The sequence below is a fragment of the Balaenoptera physalus genome (assembly GCF_965194825.1).
Source record: "Balaenoptera physalus genome assembly, chromosome: 14".
Taxonomy (NCBI): Eukaryota; Metazoa; Chordata; class Mammalia; order Artiodactyla; family Balaenopteridae; genus Balaenoptera; species Balaenoptera physalus.
The window spans coordinates 51,149,354-51,171,948 of NC_138893.1; the positions used below are offsets into that span (position 1 = coordinate 51,149,354).

Here is a 22,595-nt window from a genome sequence, read left to right on the forward strand (position 1 = left end):
AGTGGCATTGGGAGATAGAATGGTGAGAATGACTGCTTTTTTTGGGTATTTTTTCAGATTGGGTTGAAATCCACTAGTAGGTTCTAAAATCAATTTTAGTGGGTCACGACCAGCATTTTAAATAAGATGGAATTGAATAAGAAAAGAAACCGGAGCACATGGCATGTAGTAAGTTAAAGTATCAGTCTGTGAGGCTTTTGTTTGTTTTACATAAGTGTGTGGGGTAGATGTTAATATTGGGTGTCACTGTAAGATGCCTTTTCTACTGTAGTCATGGTCAGTAACATTAGAACACAGTGGCTTTGGATCTGGATTACCTGAGAAGTGGTAATGTGGCTTCTCTAATGTCCTTTCTTAGTTTCTAGATTGCACTGCTTCTGAGAAGTGTGCATTTACTGTGAGTGATCGTGTGCGATCTCATAAACAAGTCTGGAAAACTTCTGTAGGTTTTCCCCTGTCCTCCATCTTGCCATTATCTCTGCCAGGTGCCTGAGGGGGAACTGCCAAAGTTAAGGGTTCTTTTGAAACGTCCCAGAGCTAACTTTGTAAAACTCTCTTGGTTGTCCTGGAGTAGCTTTTCAATTTTAAAGATAATGTGAATGCCACAGATTCCTAGATTCTGCTCAGGTCGTTACTTGGAGATCTAGCTCATTCTTCTAAACAGCCCCCTAGAGTTCCTTGCCTTATATTACATAACCATTTCCCTACTCTTTCCAATTTTTTGCTGTTAATAAACAGTGGCGTATTGAATATTCCTGACACACCTCCTTGTATGTACACTTTATCTTTCAAAGTGGCTGTATAAATCTACATTCTTTTTTTTTAAATATTTATTTATTTATTTGGTTGCACCAGTTCTTAGTTGCAGCACGTGGACTCCTTAGTTGCGGCATGCGAACTCTTGGCTGCGGCATGCTTGTGGGATCTAGTTCCCTGACCAGGTACGAACCCAGGCCCCCTGCATTGGGAGCGTGGAGTCTTATCCACTGCGCCATCAGGGAAGTCCCTAAATCTACATTCTTACCAGCAGTATATGTGAATACTTGTTTCTCCACAACCTCATCAGCATGTGAAGCAATCAGACATGATGATTTTTGCTGTATGGATAGATGTGACGTTATCGCTCTCCTTGATTTGCATTTCCTTAGTTGTTAATGAGGTTGAGCATCTTTTTGTTTATTTTTTTGTCCATTTGTACTCATCTGTCAATTGCCTATTCATATTCTTTCCCCATTTTTCTATTGAAATGTTTTTCTTACTGATTTGTAGTAGTACCTTGTATATTATCAATATTTTTATACACACGCATGTTATATGTGTTGTAAAAATAATCAGATATTAGGAAAAAGATGAATAACAGTGAAATTGAACAGTAATCTTACTATGCAGAGATAACATAGTTCGTTGTATCTTTCCAGACTCTTCTTAATACAGAGGAACATATGTTTATAGTTATAAATAATGTTGAACTAAAATGGAATCATACCATAGCTGCTTTTTTCACCAGCAATATATATAAGCATCTTTTCAAGTCAAAAGTAAGATTTGCTGCATCATCACTTTTAATGTTTTTATTTAATCCCTGTTGGCTTCCAGTTGTTACTGTTATGTGCATGTTATAATGACCAAGCTTATACATACATCTTTTAAAATCCTTCCCTTAAGATAAGTTCTTTTTTTTTTTTTAATTTGTTGTGTTTGTTTTTTTTTTTTAACAAATTTATTTATTTATTTATTTATTTATGGCTGTGTTAGGTCTTCGTTTCTGTGCGAGGGCTTTCTTTAGTTGCGGCGAGCAGGGCCCACTCTTCATCGCGGTGCGCGGGCCTCTCACTATCGCGGCCTCTCTTGTTGCGGAGCATAGGCTCCAGACGCGCAGGCTCCGTAGTGGTGGCTTACGGGCCCAGTTGCTCCGCGGCATGTGGGATCTTCCCAGACCAGGGCTCGAACCCATGTCCCCTGCATTGGCAGGCAGATTCTCAACCACTGCACCACCAAGGAAGCCCAAGATAAGTTCTTAAACGTAGGATTGATGCCTTGTTTGGGGGCTTTTTGATATATATTGCCAAATTGCCTTTCAGAAAAATTTTAGTAGCTTATACTCTCTCATCAGCAGTGTTGATGAGCCGTTGTTTTCTATACATTTGATTGTGTGATCGTACTCAAATAATTAACAGATGCATACCTGCTCTCTAAATCCTTTTGGAAAAAATGAATCTGCCATTGTGTATTAATTATTGAGGTTGAATGCCCTAGGATGTTTATTGGCCCTCTGTATTTGATTTGTGAATTGTGTTTGCTCATTTTTCGGTTGTTTTTATCTGTTTTTCTCATTAACTTAAATAAACTGTTTTTGATATGTTAATTATTGCAACTCTTCTTTAAATGCATAGTAAACATTTTCTCCTAGTTTTTTTCTTTGTCATTTAACTTTTCTTTTCCCCTTGACAATTCTGAAGGTTAATTTTAGTACTTTTAGCAGTAATTTTAGTATTTTTTTCTTTATGGCATTTTGCTGTGCTACTATGCTTTTAAGAGCCTTTCACCAACTTTAAAATATAGAAATTTAAATAAAATCAGAAATTACAACATTTTCTTTACTTTTACAGTTTTATTTTTAGATTTAAAATTTTAATTCATCTGGAATCCATTTTGATTTCATTTGTGAGGTTGGGCTCCAATCTGCCCCTCCCCCAATTTATTAGCAACAGCAATTACTGAATAATTTATGCCCCTCTCTCCTCTTTGTTTGAAATGCCATCATATTATTTGCTGAATTCCGTTATATAGTAAAGTCCTTTTCGAACTTTGTTCTGTTCCATTGATTTTTCTATTTCCTATTCTTTCATTAGTTCTTGAGCCCTTGGTCTTTTCCCATCCAATCTACTTCTCTCCTGTTTTTTCCCTCTTTTTAGTAAATGGCTCCTTCTTACCCTCAGGCCAGTCTAGAGGTATGGGAGGCGTCTTTGAGGACCCTCTAGCCCTTAACATCTAATCAGTCCCCGTATCCTGCTGATTCTACCAAATCCATCTAAAACATCTTCACTGCCACCTCTTTAGACCAAGTACTATTTCTTGCCTGGACTTCTGCAGTAGTCTTCTATCGTGTTTTCTCACTTTCACTCGTCCACATCATTTTCTGCACGGCAGAAAGAAGGATCTTTTAAACTTATCTATATTTATTTATTGTTTTTATAAACGTTATTGAATGCAAAAATGTCACTTTATTGGTTTTAAACTGATAGATCAAGATCTCCATTTTTTTGGTTGCTTTATTCTTGTTATAAAATAGTTTCTTATGATAGTTGGAATGCATTTTTAGAACTTAAAGGCTATTTTTCAGCATTCCTATTTTTAACATATTACTGTATGGTCATGATAATTCAACTTTTCATTCACTTTTAAAATTTGATAAGCTATATTATCTTTTAAAAAAATAATGGCCTTTGGCAGTACAGTGGTTAAGACTCCGCGCTTCCACTGCACGGGGCACAGGTTTGATCCCTGGTCGGGGAACTATTGGTAAGATACTACATGCTGCATGGTGCGGCCAAAAATAATAATAATAATAATAATGGCCTTTGATATTTCTGCCAGTTTATTCTACAAGGTGAGTTTTCATTATTAGTATTTTCAAGTCATATCAGGTACATAAATTGGCTTATACATTTAAAAATTAGGAACATAGTCTATGACTTTACTTATAATTGTATTATCATTTTTGTTTCTTTTAGAATTTTTTTTTTTTTTTTTACTGTTTTTAAAAATTTTTAATTTATTTTTTGGCTGTGTTGGGTCTTTGTTGCTGTGCGCAGGCTTTCTCTAGTTGTAGCAAGTGCGGGGCTACTCTTCATCATGGTGCACGGGCTTCTCATTGCGGTGGCTTCTCTTGTTGCAGAGCATGGACTCTAGGCGCATGGGCTTCAGTAGTTGCAGCACGTGGGCTCAGTAGTTGTGGCGTGTGGGCTCTAGGACACACAGGCTTCAGTAGTTGTGGTGCTCAGGCTCAGTAGTTGTGGCTTGTGGGCTCTAGAGCGCAGGCTCAGTAGCTGTGGCTCATAGGCTTAGTTGCTCCATGGCTTGTGGGATCTTCCTGGACCAGGGCTGAACCTGTGTCCCCTGCACCGGCAGGTGGATTTTCAATCACCGCGCCACCAGGGAAGCCCCTCTTTTAGAATTTCTGACCTAGCTTAGAAACCCATATCCCAAGTTAAATTAATATCCATGAATTTAATGAGCTTTAATGCTATTAAATATGTAGTCTTTTTTTTTTTAAGCATTGAGGAATGCAAATGATTCTTGGTGACTTTATTGTATATCTGCAAGTTTGCTGAATTAACTGTCTCTAGTAATTCTTTTGGTTAATTTCCCTAGATTTGTGAGTGTGTGTGGTAAAAAATACTTAACATGAGAGTTACCCTCTTAAAATTTCAAGTGTACAATAAATACATTTTTATTGACTATAGGTACAGTGTTGTACAGCAGATCTCTAGAGCTATTCATCTTGCTTGACTAAAACTTTATGAATTTCCCTAGATTTTTTTTAGTTATATACTTACGCCAAAATAAAAATCTTGATTTCCACCCCAACCTAGTATTTTAATTCTTCACATAACACTAATAACTATCTGAAATTCTCTTGTTCATTTATTTGCTTTTTGTTGTTCTTTATTGCCTTTTTTTCTGCCTTTAAAATTTTAAAGTCCATGAGAGCAGTCTTGCCTTATTCATTGCTGTGTGCACAGTGGTTGGAACAAACAGTACTTGGTACAGACTAGGCACCCAATTAATATTTGTTGTTGAGTGAACCTTCTCTGTAACAATCAGTATTTTCATTTTTCCCTTCTCTGTATTTGTACCCCATTTTTTCTTCTTGAACAACTACTGTGGCAAATTAAAGTGGTGAAAATAGGCATTCTTGATATTTTTTCCTATGTTATTTAAGGCAGTGACTATATATATTAAATGCTGGCTTTTGGTTTAAAATATATGCTTATAATCCAGTTTCAATAGACATATTCATTTCATCAGCTTTTTTTTTCCCTTTCTTCACTCACTGTGTGTGTGTCTTTGTGTGTGTGTATTTTGACCATTGTTTTTGAATATGTTGCCATTTTATTCCTTAAATCTCTTATGAAGCAAATTACTCATGGTATCTGTTACAGTAGGTGCTTATATTTCACATATTTGAAAATTATGAGATTTCCCAAGATTGGCAAGCATGTAGTATGTTCTTCAGCCTCACACAGCAAGATAGAAGTCTTCAGAAGAAGTCCTATTTCATGCTCTTTTTATAAGACTATAAAGATACATGGCCAGTCTCATAATTAAATGCAATATGACAGTGCTTCCCCCTGAATCATGTTGGAAGTCATCTGTATTTCTGGTAGTCACTTGGGAAATCTGGCATCTCTTGCAAATTCTGGTTCTGAATTTTTCTTTGTCTTCTGGGTATGTCCATGAGTTGTTCTTTATGGCCTCACATGCCTTACTATTAGCATGAAATGATTTTTTTCATCATGGTCCCCAGCTTCTTATTCCATTTCACTCTAATTCTTGTATTTAGTTATTATAATCCTCAAAATTATGTACAGATCTGACTTGTCTCTTTTATGTAGGGGAGGCTATGTTGCTTAAAAGTTTTAAAAGCCTTCTTTCATAAGCCCTAAAAAAAGGCTATGTGCTTAAAGGCCTTGTTGCTTAAAAGTTCAACCAGTTTTCAGAGGGAAATTAAAAGTTTCTTCAGATCAGCAAAGTGCTTTGTGTGTGTGTGTAGTAGGGTGGAGGGGTGGTGTAGGATGTTTAACTAGTAAAATCAAACACTTCTGAGAGATCAAGTCCTTGATACAGGAAAGTCAGCCTTCGGAATCTGTATTTCCCAAGCAGATGTAACCCTGTAAGGGATTATGTGCCCACAGCACAGAAAGCCAAACTCTGATAGTGGGTGTTTGCAGCAAAGTAAGGGTTTTTTTTGCAGGGTCCAGCAAGGAGAATGGGCAGCTCATGCTCAAAGGGCCCAAACTCCCCAGTGGCTTTCAGGGAAGAGTCTTTAAAGGCAGCATTTGGGGTGAGGTTTGCAGGGGGCATGACTTTCTTCATGGTGATGTTTCAGAAATCTTAATCATCAGTCTTCTGATTCCAGCCAGTCTGGGGTCTCTGTGCTTGTGCTCATGTAGTCAGCACCCTCCACCTGGGCGAGGGCCTTAGTTACTTTAGAACAGCTCAAAGGTATGCATTAGGTTGTTACGTATATCCCTTGAGGAGGAACCAGGACTCTGTTTTATAAATTACTGTTTCTTGACTGCTTTTCCTTTGTTTCTACATTTCCTCACTCCCGAATTAGTAACTGCTTGAGTTTGTTCTTTGGAACTCAGGGAAGGCCTAGGAGACTAAAGCCTTTTTCTACAAACCAGAAACAGGGAACACAGAGGGGCTTTTGTACCCGGCTCTTGCACCCCAAAATTATCCTGTTTCATAGATAATTATGCCAAAGTACACTATGGTTAGGGAAATAGGGTCTAGTAAACAGTGTTTACAGAGATAAGTAGACTTTGTTTTAAGTGAGGTTCTAGGAAGAAAGAATACAAGCTGCTAATTGGTATTTGTTAATTGTTAATTGGTGTTTGTTTTCCCTCAGTGTTGGGCTGTTTGTTTGTAGCCAGTACTGAGTGATTGCAGGTTTAGGAAGTGGTAAATTCATTTACTTGTCCACTGTATTAAGTTGCATATACTGACCTGGGTTTTTGCTTGTTTATATTTTTGGTTTTGACTGTTTCCTACTTTATAATTTAAATCTTGAAATTTTGCCTTCCTTCTGTTTCTTTGGTTTGCAGGTTTGCAAAGGAAACACAAGTATCCAACTTAAGAGCTTTGTGAAAGGTCTTTTAAGAGAGAACCTTTTCCCTAAAAATTTATTTCCTCAGCAGGTAGAGTGGTTTATCCTATAGCCAGGCATTTTTTAAAGAAAACAAGAAGCAGCTTATTTTGATTTTTGGAGGTGATGGCAGGAACAGTAGATTTTCTAGTGGGATCCCTACGTGTGTTAGTAGGCAGCTATTGTCATAGCTGTTTTATTAGTTTCATTTGAGGAGCTGTTTTGTAGAAGATTTAGTTTGACGATTTATTTTTCAAATACACTTTGGCTTTTTCACTTTTATTTTTTAGGCTGTGCGTGTTACAAAACCCAAAATCCCAGAAGCCATAAGAAGAAATTTTGAGTTAATGTGAGTAATATGCATGGGATCCCAATATTTTTATATAGGGCTGTCTACATTAATTTACCAGTCTAGAGGAAAATTATGTTTCAGATATTACACTGGGGAGGGGTATATGTCTATCTTCCATTCTTTAATTCTAGTGATATTACCTATTCTGGTGTCTTAATTCCCACTAGACTCTTATTAGTTTTCTCTTTATATATGGACATTTCAGGAGCAGCTTCAGTGGCTAAGGATGCAGTTTGCTGTAGAACTGTTGTTGGAAGCCTAAGGAGCTATAATTTGGATGTGAATAATACCTTGAATTAAATATTAATAGAGGAGAGAAAGAGTCCTAGCTGTTAAGGTTGAAGAGAGTGCCTATATTTTGTTACTGTGTTATAAATGGTAAAAATAAACACATTGGTATCAAGTTTGCTTTTCCATTGTATGTGATTATGTATCTAAAATTAGACGTGATCTTTATAATTTGCCTTTGGGGAAGCTTTGCCTGGGTTGACTCCTGGTAGTCTTCTCTTTTATGTGTCCAGGGCTGACTGGGAATGAGAAGTTACTTGCTTGACATTAAATTAGTTTCGAAGTGTTTTAGAAGATTCCTTTAGGGGACTACCTGTTGCAGTTGAAATGTCAGTATTATTCTCATATGACAAGTACTGAAAAGAAGAAACAAAAGTCTTTAGGAAACTTGACAGATATGTTAAGAGGCAAAATATGAAATACTGGAAAACTAACTTTGCAAAAGTCAAGGAAACAAAAGACGTATAAATACAGGGGGTCCAAAAAGTAATAATACTACTACTTTGTAGAGTGTTACACTTCTGAGTTACTATTGTTCCCAAGTCTATATCTTTTATTATGCAGAGTTGTATCTTCCCTTTTTTCATTGTAGAAAAGGATTTCTTCTTTTAAAACTGTAAAGCAGAGTGCTAGGTTGAGTAGATCATGGGTCTGATCCATTTATAGAAGAAAAATAAATTTCTTGAAGGCTCAGGATGTCTTAGGCTTTAAATATAATAGCTTCTGGTGATGGAAAGATGAAAACTATGTGTTATCTGCCCTCAAATAACTCATAGTATCCAGAATATCATTTTATGTCTTTTATCAATGTTGGCAGGAGGAAAGGAGAGAGGTTGGGGGGGGGTGATGTTTGGGGAAACTATTGGAGTTACTTTTCAGGTAATTCTGGATCTTTCCTAATTTTAAACACTTTTGGAATTCTAGAATTAAATGCTACCTTGGGATAATCCAGTCTAACTTCCCACCTAATAGTGATCTTTTTTTATACCCTTTCTTCCATGTGGTCACCCAGTTGCCACTTGTACATGCTTAGTGATTGGCCACCTATTTCCATTGTTAGAAAGCTCAGATTCTTAGAAAGTTCTTTGCATTGAGCCCCAGTTCACCACCTAATTAGTAACTGCCACTTAGTTATATCTTCTGTATAACAAATAGGGCTGCTACACAGGGGTGTCTGCCTGAAGAGGGGCTGAAATCCAGCCCCCTTCTGCTTGCCAAACCATGCACCCGAGGGGCTGGCTACATCTGCCCAGAGGTTAGTGCCTTTTACTAATTGGTGCACATTAGCTGGAGGCCTAACAGCAGAGGAAGCATTCATATACTCCAGACACTTCCAGATCACAGGCCTTTCCATGATACGATTAGAGGAAAGGGTCTGACTAAAATTCAAATATACTAAATTTGATTCCTATTTCTGGGTGACTTTGGGCAAATCATTTAACCTTTCAACCTCAAATTCATTATTAGTAAAATAGGATAACACCTCTCTTGCCTACCTTACTGAGTCAGAAAGTTCTTGTTGAAAATGGTTCTCTGACCCACTGTAGAGTCAGAATTACTACCTGTGACTGTACATCATTTCTAATTTTTTGTAATATTTTACTCCACAGGGAAGCTGAGAAGACAAAACTTCTTATAGCTGCACAAAAACAAAAGGTTGTGGAGAAAGAAGCTGAGACAGAGAGGAAAAAGGCTGTTATAGGTACTTGGATTTCTTTCTGAAATGGATGCCTCTAAGTACATGTGTTACGAGTTTGTCCTGTTCTTTGTCCATCTCATGTTGGATATTGATGGGACTCAAATAAGATTGCATCATACATAGTGGAGAATTCTGGAAATTCCTTTGTGTATTCAGATGTCCTAAAGCCTTTAAAAGTAGATGAGGCCAGTAGTTGATGAAGTGCTTTGGCTCTTCACCATGGTGTTGGCCCCCACTGTTGTCTTTTGAGGACAGGAAATGTGGATAGGGTTTGGGGGCAGCTCTAGCCTCTGGTGGAGTAGGGGTTTTGTTTATACAGATTCAGAACAGGCAGGTTTTTTGGCCAAAGCTCAGGATTATACTATGCATCCTTGCTGTTGACGTGCACCTAGTTTTATCTGGATAGATAGATGTTACCGCCTTTAGAAGTACAGCAGGATTGCTCATGGCTCATTTTGAGTCCCAGTGACTTCCCTAACACTCCAGCATATTGTGTATTCGACTGCCGTCTTAGGTTCTCAATTGTTCCTTGGTTTGCTGAAAGTTTGAGTTTTATATTAAATATTTCAAATATACAGGAACATACAGAGAACAATATAATGAAGGCTTAACATTTTGCCATATTCCTTCAGATCATATTTTCTTTTAGGAAAAAGTTTATATATCTATTTGAAGCCTCCTTTGTACCCATCCCTGGTCTTATTTCTTGACCTGTCTTCTCAGAGTACGTTCTATTCTGAAGTTGATGTATATTTTCTGTCCATATTTTTATACTTTTACTCTAAATATGTAACAATAAACAATTCATAGAACTGTTTTGCTACAAAAGTGGTATCAAACGCCACCTTTTATTTCACAACTTCCTTTTTTTACTAACATTGTTTTATTCATATTGATACATGTAGATCTAGTTTATTTTTAACTGCTCTGTATGTATCTCATTCTATGAGTGAGCCTCATTTGATTCTGATGGATTACTAATGAGTTAGTTTCTGGTTTTTCCTTATTACAGACAGTTCTGCAGTAATACCCTTATCCATGTCTCTCTGTGCACACATGCAAGAGTTTTCCTAGAGAAGTGCTACTGCACATGTGATGTGGGTCAGTGCCCTGTCACCAGCTTTTTGTTTTGGATCCACAATGAGATGAGTATGGAAATTGAGAATGAGTGTTTAGAAGTTCTTACAGCATTTTAACACAGTAATTTTATTGTCTGTTGAATCTAATAAAAAACTGGAGCTTATGTTTTTCTTTTTTAATATTTTTCTAGTAACTCATTATAATTTATAAAATATTGAAATACAAAAAAAAATGCTTTCCCACAGGTAGTTTGAGAAGCACTGCTCTAGAATGCATATCTTGAAGTAGAATTGCTGGGTCATAGGGTACACACATCTTCAAATTACAACACGCTGCCAAATTGCTCTCCAAAGTGCTTTCTCCATTTTACCCTCTCCTCAGCAGTGTTTGAGTTTCAATTTCTGTGCTGCCTTATTCAATTCCCATTTCCACACATTGTCCTCTACCCTTGGAGTTACAAGATTTTTAAAACTTTATACCAGTTTGATGATGGGCATAGTATCACATAATTTTGATACGAGTTTTCCTAGTTACTAGTAAAGTTGAGTATTGTTTATGAGTCATTCGGGTTTCCCTTTTCTTGATATGTGAATTGCCTGTTAATATCTTTAGCCCATTATTTGATTACTTTTTTAAACTGATTTGTAGAAGTTCTTTGTATCTTCTGGATATTAATCCCTTCCCAGGTTTATGCATTGCAAATATCATCTCTCAATTTGTGGCTTGTCTTTGAACTTTATGATGTCTTTGACATACATATATATTTCATTTTCATGTAATCAAATTTATCAGTCTTTTTCTTTCCAGTTTGTGCTTTTCCTATCTTGTTTTTAGAATTCTTCCCCAACCCCAAAGTAATAATTTTATTCTAAAAGTTTTAAAGTTTTTCTTCTCCTATGTAGGTCTTGAGTCCATCTGGAATTTATTTTAATGTTTAGTGTGACATAGAAATTCAGTTTAATTTTTTCCAAATGGCAAGCCAATTGTCTTAGACTATTTATTGAATAGTTCCTTATTTCCTGTACTTATTTCTTTTTTTTTCTTTTTTTTTTAAAATTAATTAATTAATTTATTTTTGGCTGTGTTGGGCCTTCGTTTCTGTGCGAGGGCTTTCTCTAGTTGCGGCGAGCGGGGGCCACTCTTCATCGCAGTGTGCGGGCCTCTCACTATCGTGGCCTCTCTTGTTGTGGAGCACAGGCTCCAGATGCGCAGGCTCAGCAATTGTGGTGCACGGGCCCAGTTGCTTCACGGCATGTGGGATCCTCCCAGACCAGGGCTCGAACCCGTGTCCCCTGCATTGGCAGGCAGACTCTCAACCACTGTGCCACCAGGTATGCCCTCCTGTACTTATTTCTAATGCCACATCTGTCATATAATAAGATCCAATATATAATTTGTTCTGTTGTAAGGGTTTCTATTTTCTTTGAATTTCTTGGTCTATCCTTTTACAGTAATACCTTGCTTTAATTACTGTAGCTTTCGTTTTAAGTCTTGCTATCTGAGAGAGCAAGTTCCTTCTTAACTATTCCTCAAAACTGTTCCTATTTCTAAAATTGTATTGGACTATTCCAGGCCGTTTATTCCTCCAAATAAATTTTAGAACCAGCTCCTCAAGTTCTATAAAATACTGTTAGGGTTTTGATTGTAATCACATTACTTGTATATAGTACATCAGTTTGGAGAGAATTACAATATTTATGATACTGAGTTTTATAAATCTGTTATATTTCTCCATTTATGAGAATGAAAAATGAAAGAATGGTCTTTCAAAAAAGTATCATAATTTTCTTCTCAAAGTTCTTACACACTCTTTGTTAGAGATTTATTCCTATATATTCCTCAAATTTTTTGCTATTATAAATAGGCTCTTTTTTCAAGGCACATTTTCAAACTGGTTTTTACTTTTGTATAGGTATGCTGTTAATTTTTTCATTTAGCAATCTTGCTGAAAATGCTGTTGTTTCTAATAGTCTCTTGGATTTCCCAAGTAATCATATTGTCTTCAGATCAGGACAGTTTTGGTTTTTTCTCTGTACTCCCACACCTTTTAGTTCTTACCTTACTGCTTTAGGCTATGACTTCCAGTGAAGTGTTGAAAAGAAAGATGGTGACAGGCATTCTTGTCTTGTTCCTAACTTTAAATACACAGTCCCAGTGATGTTTGCTATACTTAACTTTTATCGGGTTAATGACATTTCCTTCTGTTTCTTGCTTGCCAAGGGTTTTTATCATGAATGACTGCTAAAACTTTTAGAATTTTTTTCTAAATCTGTCGAGATGACCATATAATTTTTCTTTTTAAAGCAATTAATATGGTGAATTATATTAATAGATTTTCTCTTACAGAATTATTTTGTCTTCCTGGAATAAATTCACTTGATCATGAAGTAGGAGTTTTACCCTAATAATTTCTTTTAATTTTTTACTTTTATTTTCATAAATGGTCAGCTTTTTTGTTTTCTTACATTCTTACTCTCAGGTTTTCGGGGGTTTTTTTGTTTGTTTTTTGTATCATGGTTACACTAGCCTCAAAATGAGTTGGAGAGCATTTCTTCTTTTTCTGTGTTCTGGAGCATTTTGTATAAAATATGTTTTACCTCCTCTTTGTAGGTATGGTGGAACTCAATTATAAAAACCATCTTGGTCTAGTGGAGTTTGGGCTTTTTTGTATGCTCGTTTAATTTTTATGGCAACACTTAACCTACTGATTTAATTTCTGTATTGTGTAAGGTATTTGTTTCTTTTTTAAGTCAGTTTTGGTAGTTATACTTTATAGAAAATTCTCCACATTTTATCTGTTATTTCAAATTTGGGGGCATAAATTTGTTTGTAAAGTTCTCTTATGATTTTTAAACCCTCTACCAAATCTGTATGCCCCTTTTCATTCCTGATATTGTTTATTGGTGCCTTCTATTTTGCTGAATCAGAGATCTGTTTTATGCATCTTTTCAGAGAACTAAATTTTGATTTGGTTGATTCTTTAGTCACTTTCTTTTCAATTATTATTTACACTTATTTTTTATTATTTATTTATTTTCTGCCTTGAGTTTACTCACTGGTTCTTTTCTTACTTTTTGAGTTACTAAATTCTTTAGTTTTTAGTCTTTTCTAATGGAAACATGTAAGATTATACATTTTCTTCTAAGTTCTGCTTTTAGGTACATCCACAGGTTTTGAATGTAGTTTATTTATTGGTGTTTGGTTTTCATTTTTTTTTTTTAAATGTCCATTATTTCTTCTTTGACTCATGAATTATTCAAAGTATATTTTTCAGTTTCTAATTTAATTGGTTCTCCGGGGGCTGCCTTTTTATTGTTGATTTCCAATGTTATTGCATTGTAGTCAGAAAATATGATCTGTTATATGGATTCTTAAGTATTTGTTGAAGTTTGTTTTGTGGATTATCAGTACGTGGTCCTTTTTTGGTAAATGTTCTATGTGTGCTTGAAAAGATTGAATGTATATTCTCTATTTGTTGGATGCAGGTTTCTCTGCATATTCATTATGTCAGGATTATGAATTGTATTGTTCACATCTTCTGTATTCTTCTAATTTTTGCCTTCTTGAGCTATCAGTTACTGAGAGAGGTGTGTTAAAATCTCCCACTATGACCATGAATTTGTTGACTTATAACCTTTTTTCTTTATGTATTCTGGGGCTATATCATTAAGAATGTTTAGTTTCAGAACTGGATTGTTACATCTCTGTGTAGAATTGGTCCAGTTATGTAATAACCCTCTTTTATAGCCAGACATGCTTTTTGGCTTAAGGTCTATTTTGTCTGATGATAATATAGCTATGACAGATTTCTCTTGGTTAGTTATTTTCTTGATGTGTCTTTTCACATCCTTTTACTTTCAACTTTTCTATGTCATTATGTTTTAGGTGTGTCTCTTGTAAACAGCATATAGCTGGATTTTGTTATCTTATCCAATGTGAGAATCTGTCTTTTAACTGGTGAGTTTAGTCTTTTTATATTTATCGTGGTTACTGCTATATTTGGACTTGTTTGTATCATTTAATTTTGTGCCATTTACCATGCTTCTTTTCCCCTTCTTTTCTGATTGGTATTGAATTGATTGTATTTTCTTTATTATTTTCTTCCTTTTACTTGATTAGAAGTTTTACATTCTATTTCTGGAATTTGTAACTAGTTGTTGCCTGTAAAATGTTAACAAGCATACCTGACTTGACAGAATCTAAAGTTAATCATTCTTTCCTTCCTCTTCTTGAACAATACCTTAGGATGCTTTAACTCTTATCACTGTCCTCCAGTTTTACATATTATTGTTGCCTAGTATTTTAGTTTCATGTTGTTTTTATTCCCCCATTGATTATTATCATCACTGATTCTTACAGTAAATATTTTATTTTGATTTAAATATGTTGTGTAATTTTTTCCTCTCCATTGCTTCTGGCAATTCATTCATTTTTTCTGCTAGCTTTTTTTCAGTAAAGGCTAAGGACTGGAAAACTTATTCAGTCTTCCTTGGTCTGAAATACTTTTATTTCATTCTTGAATGGTAATTTAGCCTACAGTTCTAAGCCCAACTAAACTTACTTTTCTTTGTCACTTTGGCAATATTATTTTGTTTTTGTTTGGCTTCTGCTCCTCTTTTTACTTTTAAGAATTTTCTCTGTTAAAAAAAAAAAGAATTTTCTCTATCTGCATATTCTCTAGTTTCACTATGATATGCCACTGGGCTGGTGGGTAGAGTTGCAGCCCTTTAGCAGGTCCTCGGGTTTTATCGGGGAATTTCAGTTTTAACATCTCAAGGCCTCATCTCCTGGCCCTGCATGGGCAATAGCCCAAGGCCCTTTCTCTTACTAGTCTAATAACCACTCCCAGGGCTGCCATCATACAGGCTCTCAGCTCTCTCTTTACTTGTCTCTCTTGAGGATCTCTCATTCTTTCTTATGATCTCAATTATACATTAGAAAACAATTTTGTTATATTTTATCTAGCATTTTAAGGTGTTGGAAGGGTTTCTCATTCGCCTACTCCACCATTTTTCTAGAACTAGAGGTTTGGTCATGCTCTTTATTGGTTTATGCCCACACGTCAGAGAACAGTGTGAAATGGGATTACTGCATCAGTTCCCCATGTTGAGGCACCATTCTCTGGGTTCTAGCTGCAGGCTCCAGATTCCTGACTTTTTATTCAAATTTTATCTTGAGTTTCTGCTTATAGCTAAATTTTTAGCCCAGCTGAACATAGCCTGTTTTTAGGATGGTATGGTGATAGATTGATTTTATGCTGATGGGGAGATAGGGAAGTATGCCCTAGAGTAGCTGGTAAAGGATCCCACCTTATGGAAAGAAGAAACCACCTGGAAATGTTGTTTCCATTATACACTTCCTCCAGAGGCCAAGGAGAAGATATGTTAAAATATTCAACTTCTTTGGCTGAAAAGGAGAATTGAGAATGTTCTTCAAGAATTGCAGTGATTGTATTGAAAATATAATTAGAGTCTTTCTTCAATGGTCCTGAATCCTTTGGTTAGGCCAGAGATTTGCTAAGGATGTTTTGTTTTCCCTGCCTGTAATTGCCTGCTGCAGCTACCTTGTTCACTCCCAACACTTGTTTTCACATTCTCAGGTGAATTACCCTGCTTTCTCTTTTATCTTCTACAGTAGTCAGAATACTCCTCCTCTGGTAACCCTTCATCACATCATTTCCCTGATGGTTACATAACAGTTGATCCTGAGTATATATTAAAGTTAAATTCCTTAGCCTGTCACTCAAAACAGGGGTCTTCCAGCCCTCTCTGTAATTTTTTTGTTGTCTTCTTTTGTCAGCTGGCTCTTTATCACCTCTTTAACTGCGACTTGCTATGCTAATTCGTATATCTTGTTTTTGTTTACACTTTCTGCCAGGTCCTCTTAGGTCATGGTCTATTATTTTCTTTAAGATTTCTTCCAGAAGGTCTTCCTTGTTTTATCTTCCTTATTCTTTATTTCTCCTGCCACATTATATAATTGTCCTATGTTGCCATACATTTGTGTTGCTCTGTTTTTGTTCTGAGAACGTTCATGAAGTATCTTTTTTTTCCCCATTAGCTTGTGGACCATTGCCATTTAATCCCATGAAGGACTGGAACTGTCACCTTTTGTACTCTTCCTTCCCACAAAACAAGCACTGTCAAAATAGAACAGTGAAGTAGGAAATAAATTCCCTTTTTTCTGTTGAGTTGTTTATAGTCTGAATAGATAAAACAATGAAACAATGAGCCCATAAAACCTTATATAATTAAGTGTTAGACTATATGCTCATGTTTCTAAGTACCTCTGGAACTAGAGAAGTGTTTTTGAAGGTCTTGTTTTGTATATAATTATAGAAGCAGAGAAGATTGCACAAGTGGCAAAAATTCGGTTTCAGCAGAAGGTGATGGAGAAAGAAACTGAAAAGCGCATTTCTGAAATTGAAGGTACCTCAAGGAGAAAAGAGGCTCTGACCATCTTGAACTGCTTCTCTGTCTCAGGGACTGGGTCTGGGTTATGGTGGGTGGTCTGGAGGAAGTAGCTGGCCTGATATTCTAGACAAATTTTTTTTTAATTGCCATTGCGTATCTAGCTCTTTTGTTTGGTTTGTGACTATAGGAAACTCAGCCTTTCATTTTCCATCCTTAAGTTGGGGCTTATTTGTTCTCAGGCAAAGTAATCAGTTTTAAAGAATATACAAGATAAGAAACCCCACCACCAGTTTCTTTTCTACCTGTCAACCAAAAAAATAACCAAACAATTAGCTGGGGAAAAAAGAAGCCCCAATTTTCGTAGAGGCTCCCAAACTCTTGATTACACATAGTGGGATGTCGATGTTCTTAGCTCACAGTCTTGAAGACCAAATATTCAACCTCTTTTGCTTATATAATGATGCTTCCTATCATTCTACATTAACTGATTCTGAATCAGATTTGAAGGAGATGGAGACAGTGCGGTAAATAGAGCATAGCTCTCATGTCTGGACTTAATTATTAATACTTAAAGCCTAGAGCCTGGGTGGGGTGTGAGGCTTTGGGTGATGAGGGGTGGAGGAAAGAAGGAGCAACTTAAGGTGGAAAATGAAGTGGGTTCAGACGAGCTGAGAGTTAACTTGACATTGACAAGAGTATTCCCCTTTGAGAAGGAGTTGTCTGGGGACTGGGATTTGAAAACTGCTAATGTTGTTTTATGCCTTTAAAGTAAAGTGAATGATTGGAATATCAAGCAGTGGATAAAGGGGCTTCTACTTAAGGTAGAGTCTGAACTCTTACCCAGCTGAGGAAATGGATTGCAACTTTGCTCTGTTTTAAACACCCTGACTGTTTTGCTTACTAGATGCTGCGTTCCTGGCCCGAGAGAAGGCGAAAGCAGATGCTGAGTATTATGCCGCACACAAATATGCCACTTCAAACAAGGTGACTGGCTCTCTGTGTCACTCTCCTAGTAATACAGGTTAAGTTTTTGCTTTCCCCTGTGGGGGTTCTAACACGATGGAGGCAATTTTATCCAGTGTCAAGGAAGCGTAGTTACCATCACACCCTCTAGAATCGGCCAGTCACTTGGAAAGACATATGTTGCACATTCTATGGGTAGAGAACTTTGTATAGTTCTTTATAAAAGTGGGGAGCTAGGACAAAGGCAAGCAGATATATAAACCCAGGTCAAATGCCATAAATTCATCCATTTGTACTGCTGTATAAGGGCTCAATAATCAGAAAAGTTAAAGGTCTTCTCCTGAAATGACAAGAGTGACAGGAGAGGAGTAAAGTTCATTTAAAATTGCTTCCCAGATCAGGTAGACCTTTTGGGTAGATGCTAAGCTTGTTTAGAGCAGAGTTTCTCATCAGACATTCTTAGCATGTTGGGGTGAGATAACTTTTTCATTGTTGCAGACTATCTCATGCATTCTGGCCCTTGCCTGCTAAACTGTCAGTAGTGCTCACCAATTATTTTAACAGTCCACACCCCCCACCACACACACACGTTTCCGAATGCCCCCAGTTGAGTACTGCTTGTTTTTTGGATTTAAAAAATACTCTAGTCATGAGGAATTTCATATGTGGTAATTTGAGAAAGGAAGTTGGGTGATGTGTGAGTGAACAATTTTTGTATAGGGACTGGGGTAAGTTTAGGTCTAGAGAGTACAGACCTAGTTAGTAGGAATTATTTAATTAAAAGTCAGCTAGAACCCCTAGTAGTCTGAGAAGGGAAGGACATAGGGAAGGATATGACCTAGGTTTATAAGCTTATTAATTATACAGTAGAGTGGAACAGAGGAAAAGTTGAGAAGGAGGTTGCTAAGGTATATGATGCAATCTGAAAGGTTAAAGTCAAGATTTAAGGTATAGACAGGGCTTAAACTTTTTCCATTTAGGAAGGAACAACATAATCTATATTCAGAAGAAGTCTGAAGATATCGTAGGTTGTCAGAACGAGAGTTGTCAGTACTTTGAAATCCAGTGTAAATTTAGAAATAAACTTAACATATTGGAGGACACAACTCTATAGAAACAGAACGGAATTTGGTCAAGATGAAGGCAAGATGAGAAATTTCAGTTTCCAAACCAGTGATCCAAATCTGTCATGGGAAAAGCTGGCCAGGCACAAGTGACTTTGTCATTGAGGTGAGCCTTATGCTGAAAGGGGAAGTAGTTTTATGCCATTCTGAAAAACGCTGTCAATGTGATAGCCACACTTCAAAGTGAGAGAGGGTCATTGGTAGCAATTCACAGTTGAGGAATGATATTCAGGAGAACAATAGGGAAAATCTGTGTAAGGAAAGAGAGTAGTGACTATTGCACCAAAGTGTTCTGATGCCTTTGCTCTTGTTTGCCTCTCACAGCACAAATTGACCCCGGAATATCTGGAGCTCAAAAGGTACCAGGCCATTGCTTCTAACAGTAAGATCTACTTTGGCAGCAACATCCCTAGCATGTTCGTGGACTCCTCTTGTGCTTTGAAATATTCAGAGGTTAGGACTGGAAGAAAAAACTCTCTCCCCTCTAAGGAGGCTCTTGAGCCCTCTGGGGAGAGCCCCATCCAAAACAAGGAGAGCACAGGTTGATGCAACAGGTGGAAATGTTCTCCCATATCAAGATATGGCCCAAGGGGTTAAGTGGGAACGATGGTTATACGACTCTTCAGATTTACAGAGAACTCATGCTCCGTCTGTTCTGCCTTTCCTGTGGTAGTCCTGGTTTATCAGCTGATTGCAGGATAGAGCCAGCTGTCTGGCACCCAGATGGTCTTTTCAGGTGCAGTTTTATCAAATATCCTGTGTGTGTTCCTTTCTAAACTGGTACTCATGAATGAGGGGAAGTCTGATGCTAACATACTGCCTGCACTGGAATGTTAAACACTAAATATTTAACAAGCTGTGTTTTTCTTAGCTGAGATTTATTGGATAATGTTTACATTGGTCCCCGGGGTAATGTGTGCTCAGTCATTCAAGAGATAGGAGGTCAGAGAGAAGGCGGCCAGGATGTGCTAAGTGTAAAGAAGACTGATTATGCCAGGACCCAGGCTTTCTCTTTGGGGTGCAGTCCCAGCATTCATCCATGTGATTAGCATCTAGTCCGCTGAAGTTCCCCAGGAAATGATCTTCCACTTGAGCAACTATTTACTTGATACGATTTGTACCTTTTTGTTTTCCTAGAGTCAAGATGGTGGCCTGCTGGGACATGCACCTTGCCACCCAATCAGAGATTCTTCATAGAGATTCCTAATCATTAGTTTATTGCATTAGTAGGCTCAGAGATAGAGCTTAGTTTGAAGTTTTGGGTGAGATGAAACCTTTGCTTTAAACCAAAGCTCTGGGGGCCGTGCATACCCCTCCATTGGGTGATGGCTGTCTATGTCACTGCCCAGGCCATGTGTGACTAAGGTGCCTGGTTTTTAGGCTCAGACAACTCCTTCTATGTCACCTCTCAGCTCTGGCCAAGAGTGGAACAGGACTTTAACCAGAAATAGAAGCAGCATCCAGTTCCTAGCTGTTCACTGCACAGTATTATATCATAACTGCAGGAAGTTTTTATTTTTAAAACTGGATTTGGGGTACATTCATTTGCCCCGGTACCTCTGCCTAAAGGTCAGATCCTGGGGCTGCCATGGTTACTGGCCCACGGGTTCTCCTTCTCAACACTGATCAGGAGCCCACCGGGTGGATCAAGGGAGTAACCTAGAAAGCACCCTTGGTCATCTTTGTCTCCTTCCCTCCTGGCCCTGAGATGCTGAAATCTAAGTTGTTCCACAGCTTTCACCTCAACTAGGAGATCAGGATTATTCCACTGACTTCCTAGGCAGCCAGTGGATTTAAACTTACATGAGAGGATGACAGAGTTAGCCTGTGGCTATGGGAGATCTGTTTCATCTGGACGTTTTTTTAATTTTAAGATTAACTATCTTGAATCAGTGTGCCCTGTAGTTAGGCCTGAGTTTACACAGTTGAAGACACCATTTGTGTACACTGTGTTCAAGCCAGACAGAAAAGTCATGGGACCACTTCCAGAAACCTTTAAGCGAACGGTCAGTCTCATGACAGCTTCTGGGTTGTGCCAGACACTTAATACAGGAAAGGAGTCCCAGATTTGAGGTCTTTTCCTGGGGCCTTATCCTATAAAGGCATTTGTAATATGGAAAGAATAATTTTTTTGTTTTTGCTCATTTAATTATATACATTCTCTTTATGAATGAATTTTGTGTTCTCTAGCCCTTTTTAAAAGATTTTTGGAACTATATAATAAACTCTTTACCTGTCATATATTGTTGCTGCATATAAATAATGATTGTTGTGGGAAATCTGGATCATTGACCTTTGTGCTTCATTCCTAGAGATGTTTCCTATTCCCATGAGCTAAAAACTGTTGCCCCAAAGTGATGAATATGGGTTTTCTTACAAACCACAGGCTCTGGTGGCAGAGTTGAGGAACAGGGAAGTAGCACTGTGAAGTTCTCAAGAAAGGACTTCTGCTTAAACTCTCCATGGAATGTGCTTCCCTGTGCTCACTGGGGCTCAAAGTCTGCCCCCCACCCCGCGCCCCCCTTCAGGGATGTTCCTTTTGGTAATCTTGAAGTCTAAATTTATATGTGAAATGCTACCTTTTTTAAAAAAGAAACTAAATAAAATTATTTTACTATCAGTGATTTGTGTTTTTCCCATATGTCTCCTTTCTCTGTTGCTTAACCTGCTCCTCAGGCTGTCCTGCCCATTTCAGCTCGGGAGCCAGTTTATTTACTAGTTTAACTTAACTATAGACGCTCTCCTTACACTCTTCCCAGAAGCCTCATGTAAGAATTTGGAAAGCAGGGTTTCCATTCTTTCCTGACTCACGGAATTTAACAAGGGGTGTTTTGATTCCTTGTGGGATGCAGCCAGCAGCAGAGGAGGGAAGAGGGAGGATGGAGCATCGTGCCCCTCGGAGACTGCCTGAGAGCTGAAATACTTACACTGAGGAGGGGAGGGGACATTATCCTGAGGTGGAGAAAAGACAAGCTGTATAAATTATAACTGGCAATGGTATGATATAATTAACCTCACTAATTCAGATGTTAACCCAGGAGCCAGGGTTGGACCTGCTCTGCCCAAGCTCTCAACATTCCCTCCTGGGGACAATTTCACAGTGCTGTTGGGACATCAGGGCTTGATAATTGGGAGTTCTGGGGAAAGCAGCCCTTTTACTCGGGTTCCTGTGGGATCCAACCCCATAGTATCCTACATCTGTGGCTACAAACCAGGGAAATTTAATTCAAACTAATTACCCTGTAGGCTTTTGGTACGTCTTAAAATGAAGTGATTTAGAATTAAGTGATTTCTGCCTCTTGCTGTGGGGAAGGAATTTTGTGAATTGGACGTTGTGGCTTCTGATTGCTTTAGGATTAAGTCCCAAGTGTGTACACACTGACCTCTCCAGCCCAGGTCCTTGAATGTGCCTTCTCTCTGTCCCTTTGCATGTATTATTCCATCCACCTGGCCTACTTTTTCTCCCTTATAGCTCCAACTTTGCTTTGCTAACTCCTAAAGAGTCTTCACTTCTTCAGAGAGGTCTTCCGGAACTGCTTGCTCAGGTCAGCACCCCACGTTTCCCTGTTTGTAACACTCCACACGCCTCACGTTACCTGCTTAATGTCTGTTCTCACAAATGTTTAGCTCCCTGGGGGGCAGGGACTGTGACCATGCTCTTCCCTGGGATGGTATCTGTTGCTCATGCCTTGCACTGTGCCTGGCCCATATGAGTTGGTCAGTTATGTTGTGTGAAAGAACAAAAGGATGAATGTGAAAGGCAGGTAAGTGAGTAGTGGGGAAAAAAGGACATAGAAGTTAG

The 22,595-nt window shown here is 37.7% G+C and overlaps 1 protein-coding gene across 8 annotated transcripts in view; it reads left to right on the forward strand.

Moving 5' to 3' along the window:
• Window positions 1–22,595, forward strand: part of ERLIN1 (ER lipid raft associated 1) — a 38,795-nt gene that overhangs the window by 15,002 nt on the left and 1,198 nt on the right. For 3 of the 8 annotated variants that reach the window (XM_082425333.1, XM_082425327.1, XM_082425329.1), the window contains exons 8-13: window positions 7,165–7,223; window positions 9,125–9,216; window positions 16,632–16,721; window positions 17,611–17,690; window positions 19,118–19,152; window positions 22,266–22,338. In XM_082425333.1, the coding sequence (XP_082281459.1) occupies window positions 7,165–7,223; window positions 9,125–9,216; window positions 16,632–16,721; window positions 17,611–17,690; window positions 19,118–19,152; window positions 22,266–22,338 (429 nt within the window). Of the gene's footprint in view, window positions 1–7,164; window positions 7,224–9,124; window positions 9,217–16,631; window positions 16,722–17,610; window positions 17,691–19,117; window positions 21,414–22,265; window positions 22,339–22,595 lie in introns of those variants that run through there. The other 5 variants (XM_082425334.1, XM_082425328.1, XM_082425330.1 and 2 more) reach the window with 3 other exon arrangements.